This window comes from Rana temporaria, chromosome 12, assembly GCF_905171775.1.
Source record: "Rana temporaria chromosome 12, aRanTem1.1, whole genome shotgun sequence".
NCBI classification, from domain to species: domain Eukaryota; kingdom Metazoa; phylum Chordata; class Amphibia; order Anura; family Ranidae; genus Rana; species Rana temporaria.
Genome location: NC_053500.1, coordinates 14,834,002 through 14,858,563, shown reverse-complemented (window position 1 = coordinate 14,858,563; position 24,562 = coordinate 14,834,002). Strand labels below are relative to the sequence as shown.

Here is a 24,562-nt window from a genome sequence, read left to right as displayed (position 1 = left end):
CCTCGATTCACGGAGCAGTAGCTCCGTAAATTGCGAGGACGCGCCGGCAAAATTGCCCGGCGTAAGCGCGCGCAATGTAAATGATCCCGCCGGGGGCGGGAATCATTTAAATTAGGCGCGCCGAGCGTAGAGCGCATGCTCCGTCGGGAAACTTTCCCGACGTGCATTGCGGCAAATGACGTCGCAAGGACGTCATTTGCTTCAAAGTGAACGTGAATGGCGTCCAGCACCATTCACGATTCACTTACGCAAACGACGTAAAATTTGAACGTCGCAACGTGGGAACGCCGGGTATAGTTTAGCATTGGCTGCCCCTGCTATTAGAAGGGGCAGCCTTGCGCTAAACATGCCGTACGGAAACAACGTAACTTGCGTACGCAGGGGGCGCGCAACATTGTGAATCGGTGTTAGTATGCAATTTGCATACTATACGCTGACCACAATGGGAACGCCCCCTAGCGGTCATCGCAAGAATGCAGCCTAAAATCTGCGTGGCATAAGAGCCTTATGCAACGCAGATTTTAGGCTGCAGTCGGCGTAACGAGTTCTCTGAATCGGGAGAACTCGTTACGCCGGCGCAAGTCAGCAATTGCGCTGCGTAACTATGGTTACGCAGGCGCAATTGCTTACTGAATCTGGGCCAGTGTCTCCAGTGTAGTTCCCAGCAGATTTATAAACCTCTCAGATAATAGAGATAAGCCCAGGAGATGTCATGCACCTCCTTGGACTTAACTCACAGCGTGCCACCACTTTTTACAAAGTGGCTGAATTCCTGGAATTACGCTTTAAAAAAATGGCAAAGAATTTTGCAAACTAAATGCCAACCAAAAAAGAAAAATTGGTTACAGTGAACCCCCTATGATGCTTAGAGGCCTGGAGGCCTTTGCAGATCCACATACGCTGTCAGGTAAAGCAGCCGAAATGCCAGATGACCTGTTCAGGCCTTTTCATCAATGTATGTTTGCTTCTATCCTCATAGGAATCTATTACGGCAAGAGAACAGTCCAGAGGAAATATGCCAGACCCGGAATCCAAGAGCTACAGGGAATACCGGTAAGTAGGGCATGAGCCAGTGAGTAATGTGATTGGTTGCTTTGCTGGCCAACTGCTGCTTGAGCTTTATGTGGCTCCTTTGGCCATTGATTGACACTTCATGTATTCATGTCATCAGGCCTCTCTGATCAGTGAATGGAAGGAGATGTTTAAGACGTTGCCCCGAGTAAAATGTCCAAGCTCCGGTTGTTGGCTAGAGTTTCCAAGCGTATATGGGCTAAAACAACATTACCAGAGATGCCAGGGGGTACGTACATTACTAACCTTCAGGGAGAACCTTCTAATGTTGACCAGGCCGTTATCTGTACACCATATTATTCCAGCCACCTACTCAGGCTACTTTTGTCCTTTGGTAATTTTCAGGTCATTATCTGTTTTCCATATTGTTTCAGCCTCCCTCTGTCCACCATATTTTTCCAGCCACTTGTTCAGGCCACTTTGTGTACAGGAGCTTGCTGTACTGACTATATGATGTTAGTGCAACGATCTTCCGGCTGAGCTATTGTGTTCTGACAGAGCGACTGCCACCACACCAGAACACACCGGTCCGCTCTCGCAGCCATTGGCTACAAGCGCTGATCGGATACCGATACCAGATGATATTCGGCCCGTGTGTACCAAGCTTTACTCGGGTCTCTTTGTCCATGATGCTCTTCAGGTCATTATCTACCTTCCATGTTGTTGAAGCCCCTTACTCAAGCCACTTTGTCCATGATGCTCTTCAGGTCATTATCAGCCTTTGATGTTGTTGAAGACCCGTACTCGGGCCACTTTGTCCATGGTGCTCTTTAGGTCATTATCTACCTTTCATATTGTTGAAGACCTGTACTCAAGCCACTTTGTCCATGGTGCTCCTCAGGTCATTATCTACCTTCCATATTGTTGAAGACCCGTACTCAGGCCACTTTATCCATGGTGCTTTTCAGGTCATTATCTGCCTTCCATATTGTTGAAGCCCCTTACTCAGGCCACTTTTTCCATGGTGCTCTTTAGGTCATTATCTGCCTTCCATATTGTTGAAGCCCCTTACTCAGGCCACTTTGTCCATGGTGCTCCTCGGGTCATTATCTGCTTTCCATATTGTTGAAGCCCCTTACTCAGGCCACTTTATCCATGGTGCTTTTCAGGTCATTATCTGCCTTCCATATAGTTGAAGCCCCTTACTCAAGCCACTGTGTCCATGGTGCTCCTCAGGTCATTATCTGCCTTCCATATTGTTGAAGCCCCTTACTCAGGCCACCTTGTCAATGGTGCTCTTTAGGTCATTATCTACCTTTCATATTGTTGAAGACCAGTACTCAAGCCACTTTGTCCATGGTGCTCCTCAGGTCATTATCTACCTTCCATATTTTCGAAGACCCGTACTCAAGCCACTTTGTCCATGGTGCTCTTCAGGTCATTATCTACCTTCCATATTGTTAAAGCCCCTTACTCAGGCCACTTTGACCATGGTGCTCTTCAGGTCATTATCTGCCTTCCATATTGTTTCAAAACCTTTTGAAGCCATTTGTCTATATAGTGCTTTTCAGGTCATCATCAAGTTGTTGAAAGCCATTATTCAAAGCAGTTTGTCCATAGTACTGTTCATGCCCTTATCCTCCTTCCATATTATTTGAGCCCCCTTTTTAGACCACTTTGTCCATGGTGCTCTCCAGGTCATCATCTGCCTTCCATATTGTTGAAGCCCCTTAGTCATGCCACTTTGTTAATGGTAATGTTCATGTCACTATCTGCGTTCCATATTGTTCCGACCTCTCCCTGTCCACCATATTGTTCCAGACACTTTTTCAGGCCACTTTATCCATGGTACTGCTTAGTCTCTCTCAGTCTGCCATAATAAATAATGACCAGCAATATTTTAGAGAATGATCTGTATCTGTATGGATCCACTAGGAAGTAGTGGCACCACCGTAAAATATGGAAAAAAAGATTTCAGTAATGGTCTATAAAATGGTAACATAACAGGTAAATTATTTTATTGAAATGTATTGAATTTTATTAAAATGATTACAGCTGAGCTCCCCAACAGCTGCACAACTGGTCCCCCAAAGCCTGTTCTCTTTACTGCTCCGTCAGTTGCACTGTAATGTTATCATGTACAGTGCAGGACCAGCAGTCCTGCATTGTAGTTGAGGACACCAAGGGCTCACCCACAACCCAATAAGAAGTGTAGAGTACTGGCGGCTTTTTATGTTAACCCTTTCAGTGCTGAGGAAGCCTTACTGTGAGGGTCCATTTTGTTATGTAACCCAGAGGTACATTGACGATTTGCTTGTAACCCCCATGTCACTTTGTGTGAATTTTCACTTTAGTTTCTGTGTGGCAGTTGCCTGACTTTGATATGTCATGATACTTTGATATGGAAAAGGAGACAGACTAGTTGAACTAGGTTATATTTTTTGCTTTTACTGGATAATCATTTGTTTTGTTAGACTGGAATTCTTCTGTAGGTATCATATTCTGGGGTTTTGGTGCTCTCTAACATGCTGTACCTCTCTGTCTAGGCCGCACTCCTGTCCCGGATGGTGGTCTCCTGCCCTCACTGTGAAGCCGTTTTCGCCTCAAGACCTCAGCTGCAGAAACACCTCACCTGGAACCACGCAGATAAGGAGGATAGCCGGGAGAGCAGGGCGAGTCCAACGGGCCTTCCTAGCAGGGCAAAAGAGAGGTGCAATGGGTACCCCGACAGCGCAGAGTTCTTTATGGACCTTGGATGACACATCTATAGCATTTAGAGCAGGGGTCTCAAACTGGCGTTCCTCCAGCTGTTGCGAAACTACAAGTCCCATCATGCCTCTGCCTGTGGCAGTCATGTTTGTAACTGTCAGCCTTGCAATGCCTCATGGGACTTGTAGTTTCGCAAACAGCTGGAGGGCCACCAGTTAGAGACCCCTGGTTTAGAGGCTGTGAATGAGGGAGGGAGCACACTGGGTGGATGTGGGTTATTTCCAACCAAAATATGGTGGCTTCAAGCCAAAGAGCAACTTTGAGGGCAACTGCTTTGTTTAAGCCCCACTGCAGACATAACCTTTCTTTTTGTGTGTAAATTATGGGAAAGCATTGGAGCCTCCCGGTTAGGGAGGTTTTCCAGAACCAGTAGGGTGGGCTCCCAATCACACGATCAGTGGGAAAACCAAACGCTGGCTAGAGGGGGTTAAAAGGTATTTTCACTTTTCCAGTCAAATGTATAGAAACGGCCCCCATATGTTAATGTGTTCCCATTCAGTGTCTCGGTTCACACTGGATGCCGATACGGCTCACAGCAGGGGTCCGGTGCGTCCTGGTTCACCGTTTCAGGTCCGATTTTAGCCCAAATTTTATGCTGAATTCGGACCTAAAACAGACCAAAAGACACACAGGGCTCCTGTGCAAATTCACACCGGAGCTGCATCGGAGATATGTGAACCAGCTCCATAGAGAGCCATTCACATTCTCTTACTATTGCGTATTGGATGTGGAGATCTCGCATCCAATTTGAAACAGTGTGAACACTTTTCTTACCTTAGATATTTCTAAGGAGAAGGTGTCATGGCTGATTCTAATAATTTCTAGACTGTCTTAGGCTGGCCATACATTAATTTTTTTTGTTCAATCAGTTGGTTGAACAAAAAACAACTTATTAGCTCAGCTTCCTGCTGTGGTATTGTATTTTGGTGGCAGGGAGACTTCCCGCCTTCAGAATCAAATGATCAGTGTTCCAGACTCCAACCTCCTTGTGACGTCATCAAGCAGGGGCATGCTATGGGTCGATGACATCACAAGGTGGTGGGGTCATCACAGGGTTGAGGGGAAGAGTCCCTTGTCCCCATCAACAGAGCCCCCCTGTCCCAAAGCAACCCCCCCCTCCCCCATGTTCAGGGCATGCTTGAATAAGGGTCTGGTATGAATTTTGGGGGGGACCCCCACACTGTTTTTTGTTTTTTTAATGTTTCTATTATTATTATTATCTATTATAATAATAATTAAAAAAAAAACACAACATTGGCCACAATAGAAACATTTTGAAAAAAAAAAACAGTGTGGGGGTCCCCCCAAAAATCCATACCAGACCCTTATTCGAGCAGCTGCTAGCCCACTCCTTAGCAATCGGCTGTTCTTCAAATAGAATGTGTATTGGTTGATACATTTTCGACCAATCCGAATTCTAACCGTTCCAAAAATTCGAAATTTCTTAGAAAACGGATGTAAAAATCCAGGTCAATTTTTTCATCTGATTTTGTAGCAAAAAAAAAAAAAGAAAAACGTGACGGAATGGATGAACGCCAGTGTAAAAATGGCCAATTTCTTGAATTAGTTTAAATGCCGAAAACAATATCCTGGATGACAATTAGCATTTTTCATAGACTTGTGACATCAGCCTGTTGTTTAACCGGTGTTTCTGCTCCTAGGGTGGTAAAAAGAGGACCCCAAACCAACAGGGGGTCTAACCAGACAACAACAATGGCTCCCCCAGAGGAGAACGGACACATGGCGCACACCAAGGGCAGGGTGAAACAGGGAGACGCCTGTCTGTCCGATGAGGATCCAGAGAGGATGAAGCACAGTAAGGGGGTGGGGCTTAATATCAGCAGTAGGCGTGAGACTCCTCCTTTCATTTGCTGATCCATAGAACGCTATTATGTCCGGTCTTATACAATGCTTTTCTGTTTTGAGTTCTATTATGTACCATACCGGTCTCTTATTCTGTAACAGACTTTAAAGGCTATGGTGACCCTTGTTCCTTTATTATATTTTGTGCTGTTGTGTTCTTTAAATAATATACATTTAGGCCCGGATTCTTAAAGCACTTACGCCGACGTATCTTTATATACGCCGCGTAAGTGCACAGATACGCCATCGTATCTATGCGCCTGATTCCTAATGCTAGAAACGCCTGAAATGTGGCTTCATCCGACCGACGTGTCTCCTACGCCGTCGGAGCCTGGGCGCATATTTACGCTGGACGCAAGGGGCACTTCCATTGATTTACGCGTCGTATATGCAAATGACCGAGAGACGCCGATTCACGTACTTCCGCCCGTCGCAGTAGTATATGCCGTTTACGTAAGGCGTACGTCCGGCGTAAAGTTATTCCACCTATAGGAGGCGCATCCCATGCAAAGGTATGGACGATGGAACAGCCGTCGTATTTTACGTTGTTTACGTAAGTCGTACGTGAATGGGGCTGGGCGTAGGTTACGTTAACGTCGTAGGCATTGAGCCATCGTATCTTAGGGAGTAAATTCGACGTGATTCTGAGCATGCGCGCGCATGCGCCGTTCGTTCGGCCCTTCATTTGCATGGGGTCAAGCTTCATTTTGGATCACGCCCACTTCCTTCCTACTTTGAATTAGGCGGGCTTACGCCGGACAATTTACGTTACGCCGGCGCAACGTTGGGAGCGAGTGCTTTGTGAATACTGTTCTTGCCTCTCAATGTTACGCCGGCGTAAAGCATATGAGATGCGCTACGCCCGCACAAATATACGCCGCTCAACGTGAATCCGGGCCTTAGTGGCCACTTTATTAGTTACAGTGTACTGTATCTACTTCAACACAAAACGTGATGTTGCTACGGTTCAATACATAAAGCATGCAGACATGGTCAAGGGGTTTAGTTGTGGTATAACCGATATAGAAGATACAATATAGTTGCCAATTATTGGTGTCAGTGGCAGCACATAAGAAAACAGCTGATCTAAGAATGTCATGCCTAGTCAATCCAGTGAATGTTTGGGGGTTCTGAGTTATTTTCTTGCAAAAAAAAAAAAATACAGATTTTTACGTGTAGTAGAGAAATGTCAGAATTGGCCTGGGTGGGAACTGCTTCACTACTTCTTGAAGCTTATTGAAAGCCTGCTGAAGCCTGTTAGCAGCTTGTTTAAATTGGCAATCAGAACTGCCATTAGTTTCTGTGTTCAGCATTCATAAACTGGAGTGTTTCTTTAATAGCGTTTAATAAAGCGTACTGAAAGCTCCGCAAATGCTTTGTCAAAGCTTGCTGTTCACACTGCTCTTATATGTTTAACAGGCTTAAAGCTTTGACAAAGCTCCAGTTCGTCAATGCCGAATACAGACCTTCTTCATGGGAGTGTCTTGATCGTCACTTTAAATAAGCTGCTAGCAAGCTTCAGCCCTACTTGACGCTTGTTGAAAGCCTGCTAAAGCCTGCTAGCAGCTTGCTTAAAGTAACAATCGGCACTCCCAATAAGATCTGTGTGTAACATTTCCAAACAGGAGCTGAAGCGCGCTTTAAAGGCTTAGAGAAAGATGCTTGAAGCTTCCCAGAAGCCTTGCAAAAGCTTGCTGAAAGTTTCATAACAGCTTGCTGTTCACACTGCTCTTATACAAGCTGAAGCCCGTGTGAAACAGGCCATAGAAAGGCATATAAGCAGGAAGGGTGGTGGAAGGTCTGTAATAAAGTATGGAAGAAGGAGGGGGTAAGTGCAGGATAGTAAAAGTGAGAAGAGGGAGCCCAGATGGGGAATACAATACTCCCACTTGACCCAGACCCTCCATGTGCATATATTGGGAGTACCGGTTACGGAGGGGCGATTTGGGTTCTTTGATACGTTGTATGTGTAGAAATTCCTGAAGCTACTCTGAATTCCAGTTTCTATATTTTTTTACTATTCTATTCTGCCCCACCTATTTCTTTTAAATGATTGTAATGCAGCGGTTTTCTTTGTGCTCTGGTTGGAGTCAGGAAGGAAACAGAAAACGCCCAAAAAGTTCACAGGGGAGCAACCTTCCATCACCACCACGTTTGGCTTAAAAGGTAAGTGCCATTCTTCATACACTCCCTGACTTGCCTTACTAGCCTCTTTCTTATTGTGGACATGGTTAACAGATCCAGTTATTATATTACTTTTCTTACAGCAGTGGTTCTCAACCTCGGTCCTCAAGTACCCCCAACAGGCCAAGTTTTTGGGAATTTCTCTAAGGCTTTGTACACATGATACGATTGTTGGCAGGGAATTGTCTGTTGACAGACTGTTGTCCTAAACAGAGATGTTGCTAGGGGGGCGCGAGGGGTGTGGTCCGCACCCGGTTGACACCCGCTAGAGGGGTGACACCCTCACGAGTCTCCCGAGGGTGAGGAAAGCCCTGGTATTTTTTTTTTTTACAGCTGACCCCGGTCACCCCGCTGGAACAACACCTCCAGCACCACGGCCGCTTCTTCCTCCTCCCTACTGAGCCAGCTAGTGAGCCTCAGCCTGTCACGTCTCACACTGCAGACGTGATGATGTCACTATCTACACACTACCATCTCCCCCCAGGTGGCGCGGCTGCACGCTGTGACGCTGCCCTCCTCTCCTCTCCAGACTCCAGCTGCCAACCGGCACCCAGATTCGGAACAGGTGTGAGTACAGTACAGGTGGGAGGGAAGGGTGACATTAAGCTTGCAAGGTGGTACCTACCTGCACCCTGTACCTACCTGTACCTAACTGCACCTTGTACCTAACTGCACCCACCTGCACTCTGCACTCTGCACCCACCTGCACTATACACCCACCTGCACTATACACCCACCTGCACTATACACCCACCTGCACTATACACCCACCTGCACTCTGCACCCTGTACCTACCTGCACTCTGCACCTACCTAAACTCTGCACCGACCTGAACTCTGCACCCTCCTGCATTCTACACCCACTCGAAGGCTGCACCCACCTCAACTCTGAACTTTGCACCCACCTCAACTCTGCACCCACCTGAAGTCTGCACCCAACTCAAATCTGCACCCTGCACCCACCTCAACTCTGTATGTAGCACCCTCATGGTATTTAATGACCCCCCACACCCAGTTGCCATGGCACGCTGAACCCCCCGCCCCCCGACTTGGGGAAAGGTGTGGAGTGTGGTTGAGCTCCTGCACCTTTTCTCTGAGAAGAATGTCCTGGGTGACACTATCAATTAGCACTGCGGCAGTCTGGGGGTGGGGGTTGGGTGAGAAGTGCTTGATGCGCTAGCCTGCTCAGTGCCCTACTGCCTGTCCTGCCGAGAGGGGGGTGACACCGCGTTTTACCGCACCGGGTGACACCAACCCTAGTGACGCCACTGGTCCTAAATTCTTACCATTAGTACACTCCTTATGACAATTGTTGTCCAACTTTCCGCCACCAAATGTTGGATGGCAGGCTAGTAAATTTTCAGCAGACGTTTTGACGTCAGATTTTTGTATGGACAGTACACAAATCTGTCGCACAAAAATCGAAAAGTACAAAGACGCATGCTTGAAATCAATGCTCACCAAGCACGAAATTAGCAAAAGGGGCCCAAAGGGTGGCGCTCAAGAGCTGAAATTCTTCGTAGTACAGCACTACATTCGTGTTTTTTGTACGAAAATTGTGCACCGTTATTATGCAAGAAAAGATCCTGGCACACACCCTTAAGACAAAAATTTGATGCTCAGTTGACCAACAATCTTTAATATTTACAAAAATGTGAGGGGTGTACTCACTTTTTTTGCTGAGTTTCTTATGTCCCATTCACAGGCATAGGAAAAGCAGAAGACAAATCCAGGGTGAGACAGAGCAAGCTTGTACGGGGGAAAACAGGGGAGACAAAGAAGAGACAGGAGACTCCCAGTATAAGACTGGGGCACATCATGGCTGCCTCTTCAGGTAGGAAACTTTTAGCCTATACCATGACAGCTCTTATATATGAGAAAGGAAATCCCTGATACAGGTCAGACCTGATCCGTAAACTTGCTTTGAGGGAGAGGAGAAGACGTTCCTCTGTGCAGCACTGCAATGTACAAAGCTAAAACCTGTCCACGAGACAAATAGAGAGGGGGAATCACCCCAGTGGGGCACAGAGACGGCAATGAAAACCTGACAGGGGTCACTGATTTACATAAACTTTATTAGCAAAAAATGTTTTGTTTTTAAGAGTTTCAGGCCCAGATTCTCAAAGGACTTACGACGGCACAGCGCCATGTACGCCATCGTAAGTCCTAATCTGGGCCGTCGTATCTATGGGACTGATTCTTAGAATCAGTTACGCATAGATATCCATTCGATCCGACAGGCGTAAGTCTCTTACACCGTGGGATCGTAACTGCAATTTTTTCTTTCCCCGCTAGGTGGCGCTTCCGTCGATTTCCGCGTCGAGTATGCAAATTAGCTAGATACGCGAATTCCCAAACGTACGCGCGGCCGACGCAGTAAAGTTACAACGTTTACGTTAGGCTTTTCCCGGCGTAAAGTTGCCCCTGCTATATGAGGCGCAGCCAATGTTAAGTATGGCCGTCGTTCCCGCGTCGAAAATTTATAAAATTACGTTGTTTGCGTAAGTCGTCCGTAAATGGTGCTGGACGTAATTTACGTCCACGTCAAAACCAATGACGTCCTTGCGACGTCATTTAGAGCAATGCACGCTGGGATATTTTAGGGACGGCGCATGTGCAGTTCGTTCGGCGCGGGGACGCGCTTCATTTAAATGAAACAGGCTCCCTACCCGCCGAATTTGAATTCCGCCGGGTGTTTTACGCTACGCCGCCGCAACTTTACAGGCAAGTGCTTTGTGAATAAAGCACTTGCCTGAAAAACTTGCGGCGGCGTAACGTAAATGACATACGTTACGCCGCCGCAGAGGTACGCACGATCTACGAGAATCTGGGCCTCAGTGTTTTATATAAGCCTCAATGTGTCAAAGCCGTGTTTAAAGCATCTTGTAGACTTACTTTAAGCATCTCCACTCATGAATAATACATCTCCTTTTAATTTCCTTTATGAGTCATCCACAGAACGCTTGAAGTAGTGAAACGGCCTTAATTAACATATTTATAGATATTTTTTACATTAATGTACCCTGTAAAGCAGAATTGGCACATACACCCTCAGGAATTATGATGGTATGTTGAAGTGGATACCAGTGTCTTTCTTTTTTTCTTTTTTTTTTGGTGCCCCGCGTGAGGAACGAACACAAATGTCTTTTTAAAGCCCACATTTTTATTTTTTATTAGCTCTCCAGAAGACGTTTAAAACATCAAAGCTGCTGCTATTCCCCCCCACACGGGACTGTACAACCCCACAAGCAACCACCCCTACACCACCCACACAGTAACAATCTAATTATTCATGATAATAAAGAAAACCAAGCAACTGAAGTGCAGAAAATTATAGCTCTGGCCCCTTTATTTGGGTTCAAACAGAATATTATAAACTTGTATCATACCTTTACCTTTAAAGTGGAACCAAAGTCCCCCTGTAAAAAAAAAACTGCAAGCAGGCAGAAGAGACATGCACGGTCTCTTCTGTAATAAAATCCCTCTAACTGCCTGCTTGCCACCGCCTCCGGTGTTCTGTCGACAAGTGCCCCCTATCGAATAGTGCGCAGGATGTAGCCACACTCCAGCTGATTTTCTGATCCGCTGGAGTGACGTGAACAGGGAGCACATCGTAGGAGGTATCTCTCGATTTGGAAGATTCCATTTCATGGGCACAGCTCTTTGTCCTCAGCACTGGTAGAGGTCGACCGATATGGGTTTTTCTCTGGCCAATACCGATGCCGATATTTCAAAATTGGGGCGGCCGATGGCCGATATTTTAGGCCGATATTTGCGGCCGATATTTTAGGCCGATTTTCTTTTTTTTTTATTATCTCAGAAAATCTAGGTTGGGGAGGAGGTTATTGTTTAGGGTGGAGAGGTGGAGTGCAGCCTATCAGTGTCCATCAGTGCCCACCAATGCAGCTCACCAGTGTAGCCTATCAGTGTCCATCAGTGCCACCTCATTAGTGCCCACCAGTGCAGCCCATCAGTGCCACCTCATAATTATTAAAAAAGAAAAAAATACAATCTTAGTCATTTTAAGGAGGGGGTACAGAGAGGTGGTTGTGGAGGAGGGGGGTACAGAGAGGTGGTTGTGGAGGAGGGGGGTACAGAGAGGTGGTTGTGGAGGAGGGGGGTACAGAGAGGTGGTTGTAAAGCTACCTCTCTGTACCCCCTCCTCTACAGCCACCTCTCTGTACCCCACTCCTCTACAGCCACCGCTCTGTACCCGCCTCCTCCACAGCCACCTCTCTGTACCCGCCTCCTCCACAGCCATGTGTTGTGGAGAGGGGTGGGCGGTGCTGGGCATGGGTGGGGATGCATTGTGGAGAGGGGTGGGTGGGGATGCATTGTGGAGTGGGATGGATGGTGCTGGGCGTGGGTGGGGATGCGTTGCGGTGATGCGTTGTGGAGAGGGGTGGGTGGGAATGCTTTGTGGAGAGGGATGGATGGTGCTGGGTGTGGGTGGGGATGTGTTGTTTAGAGGGATGAATGGTGCTGGGCGTGGGTGGGGATGCGTTGTGGAGAGGGGTGGGTGGTGCTGGGCATGGGTGGGGATGCATTGTGGAGAGGGGTGGGTGGTGCTGGGCGTGGGTGGGGATGCATTGTGGAGAGGGGTGGGTGGTGCTGGGCGTGGGTGGGGATGCATTGTGGAGAGGGGTGGGTGGTGCTGGGCATGGGTGGGGATGCATTGTGGAGAGGGGTGGGGATGCATTGTGGAGTGGGATGGATGGTGCTGGGCGTGGGTGGGGATGTGTTGTGGAGAGGGATGAATGGTGCTGGGCGTGGGTGGGGATGCGTTGTGGAGAGGGGTGGGTGGTGCTGGGCATGGGTGGGGATGCATTGTGGAGAGGGGTGGGTGGTGCTGGGCGTGGGTGGGGATGCATTGTGGAGAGGGGTGGGTGGTGCTGGGCATGGGTGGGGATGCATTGTGGAGAGGGGTGGGGATGCATTGTGGAGTGGGATGGATGGTGCTGGGCGTGGGTGGGGATGTGTTGTGGAGAGGGATGAATGGTGCTGGGCGTGGGTGGGGATGCGTTGTGGAGAGGGGTGGGTGGTGCTGGGCATGGGTGGGGATGCATTGTGGAGAGGGGTGGGTGGTGCTGGGCGTGGGTGGGGATGCATTGTGGAGAGGGGTGGGTGGTGCTGGGCATGGGTGGGGATGCATTGTGGAGAGGGGTGGGGATGCATTGTGGAGTGGGATGGATGGTGCTGGGCGTGGGTGGGGATGCGTTGTGGTGATGCATTGTGGAGAGGGGTGGATGGGAATGCGTTGTGGAGAGGGATGGATGGTGCTGGACGTGGGTGGGGATGTGTTGTGGAAAGGGATGGATGGTGCAGGGGATGCGTTGGAGTGGGGTGGATTGTGTTGCATTGTGAAGATGGATGAGGATGACTCTGTGTGGGGATGAGAGTTACATTGTGAGAAGGATCTCCACAATGTAACTCATTTCCACCCAAAGTCATCCTCATCCATTTTCTCAATGCCAGCCTCAGCCAGGTTTCCCTTTTAAAAGGAGTTTTAATAAATTCTGCAGGGGGGCACAGTAGCACATAATTTGGGCAACTTACCCTCCATACATGCTGGTATCATAATCCAAATCTATCTGCATGCACCTAATAGGCTAGGTGCATGCTGATGAGCTGATCAGCCAATCATTGTTTAGAACTTGGTGTAATGCCAGCAGGGAAGGAAGACATTCCTGCTGGGGGGAGTTACATTAGTCAGGCAGCAGTTGTAAGCCAATGATTGTTTGTTTTTTCCCTGTCCCTAATACAGCAAGCCGAGGGAGGGGGCGGGGCACGGCTGGCGGCGCGATGCCAGTGAAATCTATGTCCCTTCTGTGGTGGCCGTGCAGATGGAGGAATCGGATACATGGGAGTGGGGTCAGTACTGCAGGGCAGGCGGCCATGCGGGCTGGACACTTTACCTGCTAATCGGCCGATTCTTTCACAAAAACGGCCAAATATCGGCCGATATATCGGTCTACCTCTACTCAGCAGTACCTCTCTTTCAACACAAGATGCCCTCAGTCTTCCACATTGAATGACTCTCATACTGTAAGTACGGGACATCACAGACTCACCCACTACACTCAAAATCTTATGGTGTAGAGTAGTGTTGGGTTTACCAGTGTACCAAATGAAAAACCTTATATGTCCTTCAAAGTAAGGATTCAGTAAGGGATTGAAAAAAAAATAAACATCTATACTCGCCTACATGACTGCGTCACTGCAGGCAACCCCATACCCTCCCCGGGGTCTCACTGTCATCCAGCAATTACCCCATCCAGGTTTCAGGCTGGCAGCGCTCCTATGGGTGATGGGTGGCGGGCGTCTCCTCCCCCTCTGCATCACGGCGACTTCCGCCGTCCGTCTCCTCCCTCCTTCCCCTAGGCGTTCCAATAGGATCACCTGTCTTGTCCTTTCAGCCAATCTGGTGATTTGTTTCACGACCCGCTTCGTAATTGACTGGGAGAAGGATCAGGGTGAGAATACGCTATTCTCACACAGCTGGGTGGGCTCGGAGCGTAGTGCTCTGCTCCCCGAGCCCACCCTTTTTTGAAGCCTATTAGAGGCCCTTGCTCTAATCACGTGCTTCAAACCCCTTCCCCATTGAAATCCATTCATCCAGCGCCGCCCTGTATGTAGATTAGGGGGCCAGACGCATGGATAGGGGGGCTGTACCCGGTCCCCCCTTAATGGATGGGCTGCCACTGGTCGGAATTCTTTTAGAACCTGGACCGGTTCTGTTATTGTCAGCTGAATGTGGGTCACATGAAAGCAGAAATAAGTGCACTCCTGTTACCCAGAAGAGAAAAAAAAAAGTTTTGGCCATAATTTTTCTTTAAAAAAAAGAAAATGCTTAACATTTTCTCTGCATGCATACCTACATTTAAATTGCAGGTGTCTTCTGGCCAGTCTTATTGGCGGGGTCCTTCCACCGTCCTTAATGCAGAATTCTACTGTGGGTCTAGGCTTTATGATAACGCACTCCTAGGGAATGTGCCCGTGACAACCTGATTCATGACAGCCTGGTTCATGACAGCCCTGTCTTACAGGGATTGGAATAGGACTGACCACAGAGAAGGAAGCAGAGGGCAATGGAAGAGCCTGAAGAGGGTGAGTAGTGCTTAAAAAGGATCTTCAGTTGCTTTTGGAAAAAAAATGTCATGGGATCCACCGCTGTCCTCCCCTGAGCTGGTTCTTCCCCCGGTCTTTGGGTCCACCGCGTTGATTGTGACAAGCCGGCTGTGGCTCCTTGCGGCTCCCCACTGTGCATGCACGAGCCACACTGCACCCTGTGAATGGTCCCGCCACCAAGGAAGTTGCAGGGGTAGGGAGAACTTCTGTTGGGATCGCCTAGGCATAGAAGTGGTAGTGGGTACCTGACACAACTAGGTACCTGCTCCCCAAAAGTGGATCAGGAGGGGGGGAGGAGAGGAGGATCAGCAGAACTTCCCTTTAGGCGTAAAGTTCCGCTTCAAGAAATTTTCATATTTTTTTTTTTTAAGCAGGGCGGTGGGAAGTTTCTCAGAATATGTAGTTGGGCATTCAGTGTTCTACTTTTAAATAAAAGTGGTGCTTTCCTGTAAATAAAATGTAATTTTGGATAAGGATCACTTTCACACTTCTTCCCTCCCCCCCCTGTACCAGGCAGTGTGGACGACAAGTTCCAACGACAGACTAACAAAAGGGGGGAGGTGACCTGTCCGAACTGTGGATCGGTTACCCGCAAGACGGTGGCAGGACTGCGGAAGCACATGGATGTATGTGAGCAGGTGAGGCGCAATATGTGTGATAACCAGCGTGCAGCTCTGCATCTTTATAGGTTCACCGCGGATAATGGGCGGCTCCAAAGTTGCCCACGAACTACAATATCCTTAAGAGCCACCAGCTGCTTAGTGCAAATGAACGAGACTTTATGGTGGTAGAGTAAATTGCACAATTCGAGAGAATACTTTTGAAGGTTTGGCCATGTCCACATGCGGGTTATTGTGGGTAAAATGTGAGCAACGGAGAAGAATTTAGCCCAGATCAATTGATAAACTTGGAAATTTGATTTTTCAGTCAATGCTCATTCCTGTCTTCAAAGTGAATAGAGATAACTAAACCTGGAATACTGTTTTATAGGTAGCACTAGAGTGGTCTTCTGTCTAAAGCTGGCAATACGCGTAAAAAACAGATTCCCCCATCCATGCCAAACCGTGCACTGCCCTCTATTGTATTGTGACAGATGGAACCCGTGGCTGTCAGAATACCCAAACCATAGGTGTGCGCACAGGGTGTGCTGGGTGTGCCTGGGCACACCCTAATCACCCAAGTTTGCATTAACATTATTGCTCTGTGTGGCAGTGCACTGAACCCCCTCCAGTCGGTCGGTCAGCAGCCAAGAACTAACCCCATCTATGGCACGGGCTACCTCCAGGAACGGCAGGCGGCGGCTTCACACTGCATCCTCCTTCCTCTGGTTCAAGGCGGCACGGCTTCCCCTGCGGGACATCTCCCCCCTCATTTTTTGGGGGGTGGCAAACGTACCTGGTCCCCTCCCGAGTTCTGGTGGTCCCTTCTCCTCCCGGCCAATCAGGTCTTAGGACTCCCGGCCAATCGGGTCTTTGAACTTCCAGCCAATCGGGTCTCAGGACCCGCTTACTGATTGGCTGAGAAGAGAATCAGTGTGACAACCGCAAATATTAATTTGCTATTGTCACACAAATGGGTGGGCTTGGGGCGCACTGCTCTGTGCCCCGAGCCCACCCATTTTTAAAACCTATTAGAGCATCAGGCCCTAATCATGTGCTTTAAAAACAAACACAAAAAAAACATTGTAATCCATGCGTCCGGTACCCCGCGTGTAGATTAGACGGCCAGATGGATGGATAGGGTGGCGGCACCCCTGCGCCCCTAATGGAGCCGCCGCCAATGGTCTGCGCACACCTATGACACAGACAGTGACTGCAGCTGATTGGATGCACTCACTATTTGGGTGACTACAAGTGGTTGTAAAGGTAAAAGTTTTTTTTTAACTTAATGCAATCACTGCATTAAGGTAAAAAAACTTTTATGTTAGCACACACCCAGCCCCCCCCCCCCCCCATAAATACTCACCTGAACCCAATCTGGATCTGCATTCATTGGTTCCCTCTGCTGTTCTCCACCTCACTGCTGTGGCCTGTAGTGATGTTGGAGGATGGCAGCAGAAAACACTGGGGACCAGGAACATTGGTCCTGTCTCTGGCGAGTTGCTACAAGTGTCAGGATTGGGTATCGTGCCTTGCATAAAGTACACAGAAGTACATTTTAACTGACAGGATCCTTGATGGCAGCTGAAGATTTATACATACAAACCTGTTTCATTTTCTGGGATATTTTAAAGTGGCCAAATCTGTTTAGAAGTAATCTTCTCCTTTTAGCCCGCCAGTCTTTTATGTCTCCTAAGAAAGTGCTTCTGACTTTGGATCTCTCTCTCCATCAGCTACAAGAAGCTCTGAGGTGTCAGCACTGCAGGAAACAGTTTAAATCAAAAGCTGGACTGAATTACCACACTATGGCCGAACACGTCAATAAGGTAATGGAACACTCACACACATTAAAATCATAGCAATGTCAATATAATCCCATGGTGGCTTAACAAAATCCTGTACTGTGCCATTCAGAGCAACTTAACTTGTTTGTCTTGTTCCACCTATATCCAGCACTATCTATATATCTATCTATATATATATATATATATATATATATATATATATATATATATATATATATATATATATATATATATATATATATATATATATATATATATATATATATATATATATAAAAACAGGGCCGCCATCAGGAATTATGGGGCCCCTTACACAGCTTTAGGCATGGGCCCCCTGGAGCAGAGAACCGGGGCGGGGGGGGGGGGGGGGGTGCTACCGCTTGAAATTGAGGACCTCTGGGCCCTTTAATAATAAAAAAAAAATATATATATATATATATATATATATTTATTTTAAAAAAAATACAAAAAAAAGGGGGTTGCCATCCGGGACCATGGGGACCTCTTGGCCTTTTAATAAAAAGAAAAAAAGAAACCTCTGGGCCCTTTTAATAAAAAATAAATTAAAAAAATATATAAAAAAAGGGGGGGTTGCCATCCGGAGCCCTGGGGATCTCTGGGCCCTTTAATAAAAAAAATAATAAAAAAAAATATATATATAAAAAAAGTAATAAAAAGAAATAAAAAAATTTGTATACAAAATGTTTTATTTCTTTTTATAAAAAAAGGGGGGTTGCCCTCCGGGGCACTGGGGAACTCCGGGCCCCTGGAGACCTCTGGGCTCTTTAATAAAAAAAAATATATAAAAATAAAATAAAAAAATAAACATTTATAATAAAAAAAAATAGGGAGGTTGCAACATGGGGCCCTGGGGACCTCTGGACCCTTTAATAAAAAAATATATATATATATAAAATAAAATAAAAATTTATAAAAAAAGGGGGGGTTGTCATCCGGGGCCCTGGGGACCTCTGGGCCCTTTAATAAAAACAAATATATAAAAATATTTTTTTTTATAAAAAATAAATAAAAAAAAGAGGTGTTGCCATCCGGGTCCTTGGGGACCTCCGGACCCCTTGCAAAAAAAATAATAATATTAATAATAAAAAAGGGGGATTGCCATCCGGGCCCCTGGGGACCTTCAGGCCCCTTACAGGTGTACTGCCTGTACCCCCCTGATGGCAGCCCTGTCTATATATATATATATATATATATATATATATATATATATATATATATATATATATATATATACATACATATATATCTATAGAGATAGATAGATATAGATGTGTGTGTGTGTGTGTGTATATATATATAATATATATATATATATATATATATAAAATCTTGATTTTTCCCTGACACCTTGTTCAGCACATTCAATTATGTTTCCTGTTCATACTTCTAGGTATGGAGAGGGGCATGTGACTAAAGCCAACCATAGATGGTTTGAATCTTAGCAGGTTCAGCAGGGAATGGATGAAAATGTAACTATGTATGGGCAGGCTGATTGTACCCAAGTTGATTGATCAATCAACTTGGGTACAACCAACCTGTCTGATTTTTCATTTGATTACGCCACGCCACGTCCATTATCACTGTGTGTTCTCCCTTTACCACTGCCCCCACCCTCCCCCCACCCTCGTGGGATAACACAATAGCTTTGCGGGAGGGTTTCCCCCATCAACACTGACTGTGTTGATGGGGGGAAATCAAGTGATTTTCTTTTCTGCAACTCATGGTTGCAGGAAAGAAAATCGCACTCTATGGGTGCCTTTACTATGGCGGCACTGGTTCAACCAGTGCTATCACATAGGTAGTCTATAGCAGTGGTTCTCAACCCTGACCTCAAGTACCCCCAACAGGCCATGTTTTGGGAATTTCTCTAAAATAAAATACCTGTCCAAAATACCAAGTCATTGACACTGTGCAAGATAAAGGAAAACCTGCAAACATGGCCTGTTGGGGGTACTCGAGGACATGGTTGAGAACCACTGGTCTATAGCTCCAGTGCTGCACAATGCTTTCCTTCCACTCCTTGCAGCGGAATATAGTGGCAGGGGGAACAACAGGAAGATAAGTATTTGCGTCTGGAGTGATCTTCATTACTGTGAACCTGTTGCTTAGCCCTATATTGGCAAAGCATAGGTTCTAATGCCCCTAAATAGTTGACCCCAAAGTATTAGGCCCCATACACACGAGAGGATTTATCCGCAGATACGGTCCAGCGGACCGTTTCCACGGATAAATCCTCTCAAAGATATCCGCTGATTTCGATGGGATGGAGTGTACACACCATCCCATTGAAATCCGCGCGGAAATCCTCTGCCGATGACGTGTCGCGCCGTCGCCGCGATTATGACGCGGCGACGGGCGCGACGCTGTCATATAAGGAATTCCACGCATGCGTCAAATCATTACGACGCGTGCGGGGAATCCCTTCGGACGAATGGATCCGGTAAGTCTGTACAGACGAGCGGATCCATCCGTTGGAATGGATTCCAGCAGATGGATATGTTGTGCATGTCAGCAAATATCCGATCTGCTGGAATCCATCCCAGAGGAGATTTCTCCGCGGAAACAGATCCGCTGGCGTGTACACACCATAGGATCTATCCGCAGAAACCCATTTGCTGGGATTTATCTGCGGATAGATTCTATCGTGTGTACGGGGCCTTATTCTAGTGATGGATGGATGCTGGTTTGGCTGAACCACCCACTGACTGTAAAAAGGGGCTAAAAAATGTAATTGTAATTAAAGCCAGCATGTTTCAGTGATTTTAACCACTTAAGACCCGGACCTTTAGGCAGCTAAAGGACCCGGCCAGTTTTTGTGATTCGGCACTGCGTCGCTTTAACTGACAATTGCGTGATCGTGCGACGTGGCTCCCAAACAAAGCTGGCGTCCTTTTTTTCCCATAAATAGAGGTTTCTTTTGGTGGTATTTGATCACCTCTGTGGTTTTTATTTTTTGCGCTATAAACAAAAATAGAGCGTCAATTTTGAAAAAAATTCAATATTTTTTACTTTTTGCTATAATAAATATCCCCCAAAAATATTTGGGGCCAGATTCACATAGAATTGCCCTGGCGCAGCGTATCAGAGATACGCTACGCCGCCGTATCTTACCTGGCTCTAAGTCGAATCCAGGAAGATTTCACGCCGTAAGTTACGGCGGCGTAGTGTATTTCTCGGCGGGTATTTCAAATTGGGTGGGTAGGGGGCGTGATTCATTTAAATGAAGCGCGTCCCCACGCCGATTGAACTGCGCATGCTCCGTTTTGAAATTTCCCGCCGTGCTTTGCGCAAAATGACGTCGCACCGACGTCATTTTTTGAACTTCGACGTGAGTTACGTCCTTTCCTATTCACGGACGACTTGCGCATAAAAAAAAAAAAAATTTAATTCGACGCGGGAACGACGGCCATACTTGACTAACATGGCAGGTCTATCTATACGCCACGAAATAGCAGCTTTAACTATACGCCGGGAAAAGCCGACTAGCGACGACGTAAGAGAATGCGACGGCTGCGCGTACCTTCGTGGATCGCCGGAAAAAACGAATTAGCATACCCGACGCGGAAAACGACGCAAACTCCACCCAGCGAGCGCCGAAGTATTGCACCTACGATCCGAAGGCGTACAAAGCCGTACGCCTGTCGGATCGAAGCCAGAAGCCGTCGTATCTTGGTTTGAGGATTCAAACTAAAGATACGAACGCGGCAAATTTGAAAGTACGCCGGCGTATCAGTAGATACGCCGCCGTACTTGCTCTGAGAATCTGGCCCATAATTTTTTTATTTTCCATGTTTAGGCCGATACGTATTCTTCTACCTATTTTTGGTAAAAAAAATCACAATAAGCGTTTATCGGTTGGTTTGCACAAAATGAATAGCATTTACAAAATAGGGGATAGTTTTATTGCATTTGTATCAATTATTATTTTTTTACTACTAATGGCGGCGATCGGCGATTTTTTTCGTGACTGCGACATTATGGCGGACACATCGGACAATTTTGACACATTTTTGGGTCATTTTCACAGCAAAAAATACATTAAAAATGCATTGTTTACTGTGAAAATGACAATTGCAGTTTGGGAGTTAACCACAAGGGGGCGCTGAAGGGGTTATGTGTGACCTCCTGTCTGTTTCTAACTGTAGGGGGCGGGGCTGTAGGTGTGACGTCATCGATTGTGTTTCCCTATAAAAGGGAACACACGATCGATCACGGCGCCGCAGTGAAGAACGGGGAAGCTGTGTTTACACACAGCTCTCCTCGTTCTTCAACTCTGGGGAGCGATCGCGGGACTCCAGCGGCGATCGGGTCCCGCATCAATTTTGCTGCAAAATCATTCCGCCCATCTCTAGGAGTGATCTGACTGTGCTGCAATGGCCAAGTTGTTAAATCCATCGTGATGGTCGTGAGATGATTGTACTTCCCTCAGACTTTGATCTTTCTCCACTTCCATTTAGTCTTCCAGCCCTGACCAGGTCCCGGTGGATGACCCCAGGGAGCGGGAACGCCTGCGCAAAGTTCTCAAGCAGATGGGAAAACTGCGCTGCCCCAAGGAGGTAATTCCTTATGTCCAGTATTCTGCACAATCTGGAGATCAAGCTTGTCATTTTCATACAGATCTGTAGGGTCATGTTAATCGAGTGTAAATGATTATTAAATGTTGCAGTAATAACTGTAAGCCTATTTTTTAAGTTGTACCGCAAACGGCAAAATACACACTCACCGGCCACTTTATTAGGTACACCTGTTCAATTGCTTGGTAACACAAATTGCTAATCAGCCAATCACATGGTAGTAGCAACTCAATGCATTTAGGCATGTACTGACCCCTCCTGTCCTGTTGTGTGGTCTATTACTTATAGCTAATATAAGGACAGATTCAGGTGCTTTTACTATATATTACAACATACATTGAATGATTTTAAATGAATATACAACCAGACTTAACTATGTTTTTAGTAACTGCCAATTCCATTAAAAATACCGTATTTATCGGGGTATTGCGTGCTCCGGCGTATAGCGCGCACCCTGTGGACCCGCAATCCTGTAAAAAAAACATTTTAGTACAGTTTTGGTGTCTTGCGCGGCGTCCATCGGCGGCCTCGTCGGGTCCGGCGTCCGTCTGCGGCTTCGGTGGTGTCCTACTTGTCGGGTCCAGCGTCCTTCTGCGGTGTCCTCCCCGCTCGATCCCCGCTTCCTGCGCCGAGTTTGAACCACTGCGCCGGCATATACCGAGCGCAGTATAGTCGGGCAGGCTTGGCTCCTCTCGCGGTCACGTCCTGTGCGTCCTGTACGTCCGGGACGTGACCGCGAGAGGAGCCGAGCCTTCCCGACTATACCCGAGTGTACTGCGCTCGGTATATGCCGGCGCAGTGGTTCAAACTCGGCGCGGGTATCGGCGTATATCGCGCACCCACGATTTTGCCCTGAATTTCAGGGCAAAAAAGTGAGCGATATACGCCGATAAATACGGTACATAGCCGGATTCAGGTAGACTTTGGACGGCGTATCAGTAGATACGCCGTCGTAAGTCCGAATGAGCGCCGTCGTATATTTAAGCGTATTCTGGAAACCAGATACGCTTAAATGTGGCCAAGATACGACCGACGTAAGTCTCCTACGCCGTCGTATCTTATGTGCATATTTACGCTGGCCGCTAGGGGCGTGTATGTGGATTTACGCGTCAAATATGTAAATGAGCAAGATACGCCGATTCACAAACGTACGTACGCCCGTCGCAGTAAGATACGCCGTTTACGTAAGACATACGGCGGCGTAAAGATAAACCACCAAAAAGATGGCGCAGCCCATGCAAGGTATGGACAACGAAACAGCCGTCGTATTTTACGTCGTTTGCGTAAGCGTACGTGAATGGGGCTGGGCGTAGGTTACATTCACGTCGAAAGCACTCAAGTATTTGCGACGTGATTCTGAGCATTCGCCGTACGAACGGCCTTCATTTACAATTTAAATGTAGCCCGCCCACTACATGCCTACTTTGAATTAGGCGGGGTTACGCCGGCCCATTTGCGCTACGCCGACGTAACTTACGGAGCAAGTGCTTCGTGAATACTGTACTTGCCTCTCTATTTTACATTGGCGTAGTGCAAATGAGCTGCGCTACGCCGGCTTAAACATACGCCAAACTACGTGAATCTGGCTAACAGTGTTTTCCTTTAGAATTACCCAGTATGTTTTTTTTCCCCCCAGAATTGCATGGCTTCATTCTCCAGTCTAATGGGTTACCAGTACCACACACAGCGTTGCGGGCGAGAGCAGTGCGACCGGGAGAAACTGCACTTCTCTTGTCTTCATTGCAGCAAGGCATACCGATCCAAAGCTGGGAGAGACTACCACATGCGGACCGAACACTGCACAGTAAGTTCAAATTAAGTACAGACTGTGAATACTGCCGGGGCTGTTCACTCAGCAGCCAATTCCATTTAATCTTCTATTTTTCCTGAAAAAGAAAGACCGAAACATAATTGCATGCTATGGGCAATACCTCCAGCCGCTTTCCTTGGTCTGAATTTATTAAATACATTTTATCGATTACTCTCTGCTTAATTAACCCCTTGACGTCTACCTCACACAAATATGTGGCTCCACGAGACTGGGCTTTTTTCCGTGGGGCTGCATATTTGCGTATCTCCCTATATGCTGGGAGTGTGCTTGGCACTGGCGTCTCAACGATCAGGACCCGGAACACCCAATTTCGGGTAATCTGATCGCTGTGATAGCCTCTGATTGGTGGGTCAGTGTGAAACGCATCGCCTCCTGGGTTCGGCCACTTTGTCTTGTCAGCTGTCATTTGCTATTTTGGAATGAACACGTTGGAACGTTCCTTTGATGTGCAGCTATTTATTTCCTCTCGTTGATGACCGGTAGCGTTTTTGCGCGTTTTTGAGTGTTTTTTAACGTCTGGCGTTTTTACAGCTCTACTCTGGAGCTTCAGAACGCACTGGCCCTGGTTTTTTTATGCAGCTTAAAAACGGCTCAGCCATCTACAGCTCAAAAACGTCATGGTGGGCATGAGGCCATAGACTAACATGTAGAGCTGTTTTTAAGCTGCAAAAAATGCTCAGAAAAGTGGCTGTAAAAACGTCCATGGAAATGAAGCCTTAGGCCCCGTACACACAACCAAACATGTATGCTGAAACTGGTCCGCGGACCAGTTTCAGCA

The 24,562-nt window shown here is 47.1% G+C and overlaps 1 protein-coding gene across 4 annotated transcripts in view; it reads left to right on the top strand.

The window, feature by feature from the left end:
• Positions 1-857: 857 nt before the first annotated feature.
• The window catches only part of ZNF512B (zinc finger protein 512B), a 40,205-nt gene continuing 16,500 nt past the window's right edge, over positions 858-24,562 (top strand). For all 4 annotated transcript variants that reach the window (XM_040331850.1, XM_040331849.1, XM_040331848.1 and 1 more), the window contains exons 1-10: positions 858-1,053; positions 1,172-1,300; positions 3,558-3,721; positions 5,442-5,596; positions 7,738-7,809; positions 9,532-9,660; positions 15,468-15,592; positions 17,287-17,379; positions 21,837-21,935; positions 23,590-23,757. In XM_040331850.1, coding sequence (XP_040187784.1) covers positions 859-1,053; positions 1,172-1,300; positions 3,558-3,721; positions 5,442-5,596; positions 7,738-7,809; positions 9,532-9,660; positions 15,468-15,592; positions 17,287-17,379; positions 21,837-21,935; positions 23,590-23,757 — 1,329 coding nt within the window. In that variant the 5' untranslated portion in view covers position 858. The remainder of the gene's footprint in view (positions 1,054-1,171; positions 1,301-3,557; positions 3,722-5,441; positions 5,597-7,737; positions 7,810-9,531; positions 9,661-15,467; positions 15,593-17,286; positions 17,380-21,836; positions 21,936-23,589; positions 23,758-24,562) is intronic.